This window comes from Raphanus sativus, chromosome 8, assembly GCF_000801105.2.
Source record: "Raphanus sativus cultivar WK10039 chromosome 8, ASM80110v3, whole genome shotgun sequence".
NCBI classification, from domain to species: Eukaryota; Viridiplantae; Streptophyta; class Magnoliopsida; order Brassicales; family Brassicaceae; genus Raphanus; species Raphanus sativus.
Genome location: NC_079518.1, coordinates 3,286,243 through 3,293,788, shown reverse-complemented (window position 1 = coordinate 3,293,788; position 7,546 = coordinate 3,286,243). Strand labels below are relative to the sequence as shown.

The 7,546-nt window shown below is 37.4% G+C and overlaps 2 protein-coding genes across 2 annotated transcripts; one reads left to right on the top strand and one right to left on the bottom strand.

The window, feature by feature from the left end:
• Window positions 1-294: 294 nt before the first annotated feature.
• LOC108818854 (shewanella-like protein phosphatase 2) lies at window positions 295-1,731 on the bottom strand. Its single transcript, XM_018591800.2, has one exon. It carries the CDS (start codon window positions 1,669-1,671, stop codon window positions 490-492), a length of 1,182 nt encoding a protein of 393 aa, XP_018447302.1. The 5' UTR covers window positions 1,672-1,731; the 3' UTR covers window positions 295-489.
• A 1,993-nt stretch (window positions 1,732-3,724) lies between these two features.
• On the top strand, window positions 3,725-7,539 carry LOC108822835 (uncharacterized). Its single transcript, XM_018596018.2, has 14 exons — window positions 3,725-4,052; window positions 4,558-4,648; window positions 4,781-4,865; window positions 5,125-5,209; window positions 5,300-5,369; window positions 5,483-5,552; window positions 5,681-5,726; window positions 5,821-6,073; window positions 6,148-6,353; window positions 6,444-6,518; window positions 6,600-6,669; window positions 6,784-6,864; window positions 6,978-7,057; window positions 7,213-7,539. The coding sequence occupies exons 1-14, from the start codon at window positions 3,937-3,939 to the stop codon at window positions 7,289-7,291; spliced, it is 1,407 nt and encodes a 468-aa protein (XP_018451520.1). The 5' UTR covers window positions 3,725-3,936; the 3' UTR covers window positions 7,292-7,539.
• The last annotated feature ends 7 nt before the right edge of the window (window positions 7,540-7,546 follow it).

Sequence of the window (7,546 nt, the reverse complement as noted above, 5' to 3'; positions counted from 1 at the left end):
ATCTCTGCGTCGAAAAAACGGAGATTGCGGTTGTTTTTTACAAAACGCAGGGACACCAATTAAATGAAATCCCGTAAAATAAACTGTTTTCTTTGTATTTTCTATTATAACTCCTCAAAATAGTTACTGTTGTATAATTAAATAAGACTATTTAAAAATAGGTTCAGTGGCAAAAATATAACATACCAATAGGGATGACTTCCATTTAATAAAATAGTAAATAGATAGCTCATAACCCTTTTTATGTATATTTCTAACAGATTCAACTGGTTGCATTCGCGTGAACAGTACAAGGAACGATTCAAAGAGTTCATCTTTAACCAGATATCTTTGAGTTACAACAAACATAGTCTATACTTTCTGATAAATGGAAACCACAATAATGCTCCAAGAAGAGCACAAGAATCTGCTGATGTTCATACAAAGAATCCAATACTGTTTCACTAGCAAAAAGGAATCAATCATCTAAACAGAGAATATCAACTTAGTTTAAGCTTTGACTTCCACTTGCTTAGGAACATGTTGAGCTGGTACCAACAACCCGAGACCCATTTTACCATCATCACCCTTCTCCTTATACAACGGATTCGACGTAACTATCCGCACACCAGAGTCCTTACGTATCTCCAAAACCTCAGGCAGCCCATCCGAACACCCCTTGGACATCCCCACATCGATCCTAATAGCTCTATCCTCACAAACACCGTTGATCCCACCGTCCTGTATCGTATGCCCCATGATCATCCTCTTAACCCCAGGAATACTCGAAAGCGCATGCTCAAGCGCCGAACAATCACACTTATGAGGCCTCTCATCTGAAAACTTCCTCAACCACACCACAGAGTTCCCTCCTCTACAATACACAGGCGCATACCTCCCTCCTCCCCTTCCTCCTCTAATCCAACCCGTAACCTCCTCGTTAATCCTCTCGAGTCCATACTCTACATGCTCAGCCAAAAGACCTCCGTGAACAAACACCGAGTCCCCAACAACAGCAACCGTCTGGTTCCCACTCAAGAACCTCTTGGCGACGGGACCTCCAGGTCTCAATGCGGCGATCCTAGCTCTAATCCCTTTGAAGGATTCAGGTTTAGCACGTGGGAAGCACGTGGGGATCCCTTCGTAAGGATCTTTGACTTTATTCTCGAGTCCTCTGCACAGATTCTTCATCTCGTTCCCTAAGCAATACCAATCTAGCCAGATCCTAACTTCCTCTAAGCCTTTCTCGGTGACGTACCTGAAGTCGCCTTCCACGTTCATGATCTCGTGGTTCCCGTTCATCGTCAGGATCTTGCCTCCGTCTCTCTCCGCCTCTCGCTTCAGCCTCTCGAGGAAGTAGAGGATCTTCAGCTCATCTCCGCCGCGGTCGAGCACGTCGCCGACTTGGACGACCATGGTGGATCCGCCTGTCCATTGGTCTGACGAATTGATTAGTCCGGCGAGGCGGAATGCTTGCTTGGATTTCTCGAGGTCGCCGTGGAGATCGCCGATCGCGACGAGGCGGTCAGGTTTCTCGAAGCGCGTCTGCGGAGTCTCGTGATTTGGAGTGGGGTCGTGTGGCGGGAAGGTGCCGGAGAAGGAGTAGTCAACGAAGGCGTCGACGAAGGAGGAGATGAGATTTGGAATGTTTTTGCAGATTCCGTTTGGGTTTTTTTCTTCTCTGCTTGACATTTCTCTCTCGATGCGGGTTCGAAAGCTGACGAGGAAGCAATGACCGTGGAAAACAATGATTTTTTTTTTTAAAATATATATATTTCCATATGCAGTTAAAATGGAAAATCCATAAATATCATCAAATTAAAAAACTGGAACAAAGGCCCACAATAATGGGTTACAACAACATAAAGCCTACTAATGAAATAGACAAAACAAACCTGATGGGCTGAAATACCCACACCAATGAAAGGTATTAATCGGACAGAGAGAAAGGCCCTGCAATTAAAAAAAAGAGAGCCAATTTCTTATGCATTTGTTTTTTTTTTTACTGCTCTTCTGTATGCAACATCAGTGTGGTCTTTCTTTTTTTTTTGGTCAAAATGTTAAGTGTGGTCTTTCTTTCTTGTTAAACTCCAGCTAACTCCATTTCCCTTATTGATTAGTGTGTGTGTAGATGGTTGAAAACAAAGGTAGTGGTCAGGATGATTTCACTGAATGATTTCACTTGAATATAACTATATACAAGATTCACTGAATGATTTCACTTGAAAAAAAATTATATACAAGATTCACTTTACCCTCGACAAAAAGAAATATTCACTTTATTATCCAAAAGAAGACAAGATTCACTGCAAGTGTCCGTTGAACGTTTGTCAGATTGACCAAAAAAAGAAGAAATTGTGCCAGTATTATTGCTCAGATTTTAATACTACTATTATTAGCACCATCAACGCTGTACTGTTGTTACGTGTTAATCTCTAATTATACAGGTTGTTGTATTGTATTAATTTATCCTCAGTATTTACTAAAATGTACTGGAGATTATTTTATAACACTTTGAAAGCTTGACCACTGTTCTAAATATTTAGAACAGTGGTCAAGCTTTCAAAGTGTTATAAAATAATCTCCAGTACATTTTATTATTTTTTATTATTTTTAAAAGGAATTCTATAATAGAAATGAAATATGCTTTAATGTATTATATACAATAACAGTCTCTAAATATAGAGTAAAAATATTATTCTTTCTTTATAAAAGAATAGTAATGATAATATATATCATAATAAATTTAATTCTAATTATTATTATAAACCGAAAATTAATCATGAGTAAGAAATGTTCTAAGACGTTGTTTTTACATTATTTATAACGTAAGATTAAATATAATTTATCTATTTTAAACATAAGTTTCTTTAGCACATCGAAATAAAATATAGACCTATGATTTCCACTTTTTTATGGTTTCAATTTTAAACTATTTTTCAATATAACTAAATTTTGGAATATTTATAAGAAAGAAAATAATATCAAAATTGAAAACAGAAAAATATAATAATAAAAACTTATAACCGTCATGAGATTGTATTTCACATAGATAAATTTAATTTTATATAAACTTTATTTTTTTCGTTTCTATCTCTACCCTGACTTAATTTTTTTATGTTTTCTTATTTATCACTTTTTGTTTGTATTATATATCTTTAGTCATATAATATGGACTCCATTTTTTTTTTGTTTAGGACCTCTTGTATTTCAACCGCCCCTGACCCCACACATGTAGAAAATATATGGCCTCAATTCAAATTGCCAGATATCTAAATGCAACTGTTATGTTTCATGTCACAATCATAGAAATATATCGTTTGTAGATAAGTCACGACTTTCGAAAGGAAAAGTATTTAAAACACATTTTGTTTAAAATAAATTTGAGTATTATTATGTTATGCTTTATTTGCCTGTATACAGTATTTGGATAAGTCACGACTTGCGAAAGAATAAAACGAAATAAACAAAAAGGAGCATGAGAGATCGTGTTAATGCGGGCCATATCATTAATACGATAATAGTGTTTGAAACCACTCTATAGGTTTGAAGCAGTTACCTAACTCAACATTAATCTCTTGTTTCCCTTTTAATCCGAGCGGGTCCACTATAATCATCAATCTTCAAATAATTTAATTAATGTCAAGACAGACGAAAATGACATAAGCGCGTTTGCGTTTCAATAATGGCGTGCAAGCAAAGCTTAAAAAAAGAGAGAAAGTAAAAGGAATCTGAAGGGCAAATAAAATATAATAAAAGAAAAGAAAAACGACGAGGGAGGAAGAGAGAAAGACGAAAAGGAAGGAGAAGAAGCAGAGATAGAGAGAGAGGGAGAGGGGTCCATTACAACAGTGCGGCATTTCTCGACCAGAGAGAGAGAGAACAGAAAGCTTTGAGATTTTTTTTTATCACAGAGATGGTTTCAAAGACATAAATTTTCGTTAAAGACAAGGGATAATGAGTTGTAGGAGAGTGCTGAAGTCGATACAAGCCTTGTCGGCTCATACTTTACTCTTCTGTTTCACCCTCTTCTTGGTTCTTAAGCTCGATCACACCCTCTCCTCCTCATGGTGGTCAGTTCCCCTCTCCCTCTCTCTGTAATCGCTCTCTATTGTCTGAAATTGTGTGCATGATTCAGTTTTTGATTGGTTCTGTTTCAATTTTCATTTTTGATGGCACACGATCATCTACCCGATTGAAAGTTTTGACCTTTTTCTATTTTTTGAAGCTAGAGATTGTCTCTCTGACTCCAATAGAAAGGAAGGTTTTTGTTTGTTATTCTCTACGGAAAGTATCTTTTTTTCTTTTTTTGTTTGTTCACAGGAGGCCCTAGTTTCGTTGATATGATTGAAAGTCAGTTCCTTTCCTATAAAACAAATTGAAATTGCTTGTCTCTGTTCGCTGCTAATAGTCAATAGAAAACAAAACAAAAAACTCTCACATCAATAACAAAGTTGTTGCAGCTTTTGAAAACTCATGTATGTATGTATGTATGTATGTATGTATTTTCTATTAAAGACAGTAGATTGCATACTTTAAAGGTACTGCCTGCACTTATGAGTGTTTCTGTTTATGTAGGATGGTATTTTTGCCGCTGTGGGGTTTTCATGCAGTTGTTGCAAGAGGAAGGTTCTCCCTTCCTGCTCCTGTTGCTCCCCGTAACCGTCATGTATTCCCCCTTCTTTTTTTACTTACCTCCCTTTATAGCAAACTATTTCTCGAAGTCCTTCTTATGATATTTCCAGAAAATCCTAATGATAATACTACACTATGTTTATGATCCCTTTTTGTTTTTGTACAGTGGGCTCCATGTCATGCTGTTGTAGCCACACCTTTGCTTGTAGCATTCGAATTGCTCCTCTGTATATACCTCGAGAGTTCTTATGGTAAAATATAAGCTCTACCTTCAAATGTCACATGCCTGCCTGGGGTTTGTATGGGTTGTAGTGTTTTTAAGCCTCTAGTGATCTAGTTTCTTTGGCATGTGAACATATTGAATTTATGGTTAATCAAAGTTTCATCTTGCTACCAATACGTATGGTTAAGTTCGGGAACATCATATAAAAGAGTTTGATTCTTTTCAAAGGATTGTTATTCATTTTCTCTCATTGCATCAGATTGTGACATCTCTATCGTAAATGGCAGGTAGCTGGCCACCAGCTGTGAGTCTGAAAGTCGCATCTCTACCGTTATTGGCATTTGAAGTAACCATACTCATAGACAATCTGAGGTATTGCAACGTTTAATGTTTAAGTTACTACCAAACTGTAATCATATAAATTTGAAGTTCCTAATAACTAACTGCAAGCTTTGTCTTCAGAATGTGTCGAGCATTGATGCCAGGTGATGACGACAGCACGAATGATGAAGCAATATGGGAGGCACTTCCTGTAAGTTCCACGTGTGTTTCTTTAATTATCTTAAGGCTTGAGAGTATCAATTCATGAAACGAGAAAGCAGAACCATTTGATCAAATATCTGTAATCGTCCTTGTTGCCTGCAGCATTTCTGGGTTGCTGTTTCCATGGTCTTCACGTTGGCTGCTACGTTCTTCACCATCCTAAAGCTTTCTGGTAATATTACGTCTCTCTCGAATGGTTTCCTTACTTGATCTCCGTCTACTGAAACCTCATAAAATGTTATTGTGTTCCATTCCATTCTTATCAGCTCCTCCTTGTTTTGTTTTGTTTCGAATACACAGGTGATATAGCTGCTCTCAGCTGGTGGGATTTATTTATAAATATTGGGTATTGCTTTGTCTTTCTTTGTTTAAGTAGTTTTGTGGCTGCTGGGAATATGCTCATGAAAATGATATATGTACGAAAAATGTTTTGCCTGCAGAATTGCCGAGTGCTTTGCTTTTCTTGTCTGTACAAAATGGTCCAACCCCGTGATCCATAGAAGCTCACGTGCCGCCAGAGAAACGGGGTCGTCTTCTTCCACTGTAAGATATCTTGACTGGAACAGTGGCCTCGTTGCTGCCCCAGAAGAGGATAGGCACCAAGATAGGTTCTGTAGTCTACAAGATATCGGCGGTCACATGTTGAAAATTCCCGTCATTGTATTTCAAGTTGTCCTTTGCATGCATCTAGAGGTACACACCATCACATGTTTCTTTGTCTTACCATTTGGACATTACTAAAAAAGGCTGATGGTTTGGATTTTCAGGGGACTCCTGAGAGAGCTAAGGATATATCACTCCCAGTCTTGTTTTCTCCACTTTTCTTACTGCAAGGCCTTGGTGTTCTCTTTGCTGCATCTAAGCTAATAGAGAAGATCGTCGTCTTACTACGTGGAGAAGCTGGACCAGGATTCTATTTTAGATTTTCATCAAGAGCACACGATTGCTTGGGTTTCTTGCACCATGGTTCCAGGTGACAAAGCACGTTTTGCCTGTTTTTTTCTCAGAATGGTTTAATCTATAAAAAAAGAATTATATACTTAAAACAAAGTTACTTGCTCAGGCTATTAGGTTGGTGGTCCATTGATGAAGGAAGCAGGGAGGAACAATCTCGACTTTACATTGATGGAGAATCTGGGTTAGTATATAATCCAACTTTCTATATATAGTTTACCAATTACTGGACATTGTGACGATTGATGATAATATACTTGTGCAGTTACAATACCTTCAGTGGTCATCCGCCTGAGATAGTCAAGAAAATGCCAAAGGAAGATCTTGCTGAAGAGGTAACTCAACGATGATATTAGCTTTAGGTTCTTATTGTTGTCTAGTCTTGTGTCTTTTAGTTCCACCTGCTGCTTAGTGTTGTTTACATTTGATATTAATTTGATACCCTGTAGGTGTGGAGACTTCAAGCCGCTCTTGGTGAACAAACCGAGATTACAAAATTCAGCCAGCAAGAATATGAAAGACTGCAAAATGTAAAGTTTTTTCATGCCTACTCCTGTGTATTCATTATTACCTGTGATGTTTCTTTTATTGGTTTCTCTTTCCTTTTTGGCTTAATACTGTTCCGAATCTGTCTTTACTCCAGGAGAAAGTGCTGTGTAGGGTTTGCTTTGAAAGAGAAATCAGTTTGGTACTGCTTCCATGTAGACACCGTGTTCTCTGCAGGTATGCATTTATCACTCGTGATTCATCTAGAAATTACTATATAAAGAAACTAGTAAATATGAGGTCATCGATATAAATAGATCTCATCAAGTCCATACTTAATGGAGGGTGTAGAAAGTTTGAAAAGCTTATCTGTGCCTTCTGTTTTGTTGCAGTCTCTGTTCAGACAAGTGTAAAAAGTGTCCAGTATGTCGTATAACCATCGAAGAACGACTACCTGTATACGACGTTTGACTGTGTCTAATGTTCGAGAGTAGGATCTGAGGTTGTGTGATGCTCCAAACATTCATCCCTTTTTTTTTTTTCACCATACTGAACTTTTGATGTGTGTTTGCTGAATCCTTTTATTCGTCTGAATCAGCATTATAAAGTATAGGTGTATTATATGTCGTTCTGTAGAAAAACCTCATACATACATACTCTCTCTTACATTAGTTGTAACATACAACGTTTGTATAAATATCAGTCTCTCCCTTTTTGTATTGTAAT

What these genes read in the sequence shown, in the direction of transcription:
- LOC108818854 (XM_018591800.2), bottom strand. Translation starts at nt 1,671, where the DNA reads ATGTCAAGCAGAGAAGAAAAAAACCCAAACGGAATCTGCAAAAACATT.
- LOC108822835 (XM_018596018.2), top strand. Translation starts at nt 3,937, where the DNA reads ATGAGTTGTAGGAGAGTGCTGAAGTCGATACAAGCCTTGTCGGCTCAT. An exon ending in CAATATGGGAGGCACTTCCT is followed by an intron (nt 5,370 to 5,482) that starts GTAAGTTCCACG and finishes TGTTGCCTGCAG; the next exon opens with CATTTCTGGGTTGCTGTTTC. An exon ending in TTCTTGCACCATGGTTCCAG is followed by an intron (nt 6,354 to 6,443) that starts GTGACAAAGCAC and finishes TTACTTGCTCAG; the next exon opens with GCTATTAGGTTGGTGGTCCA.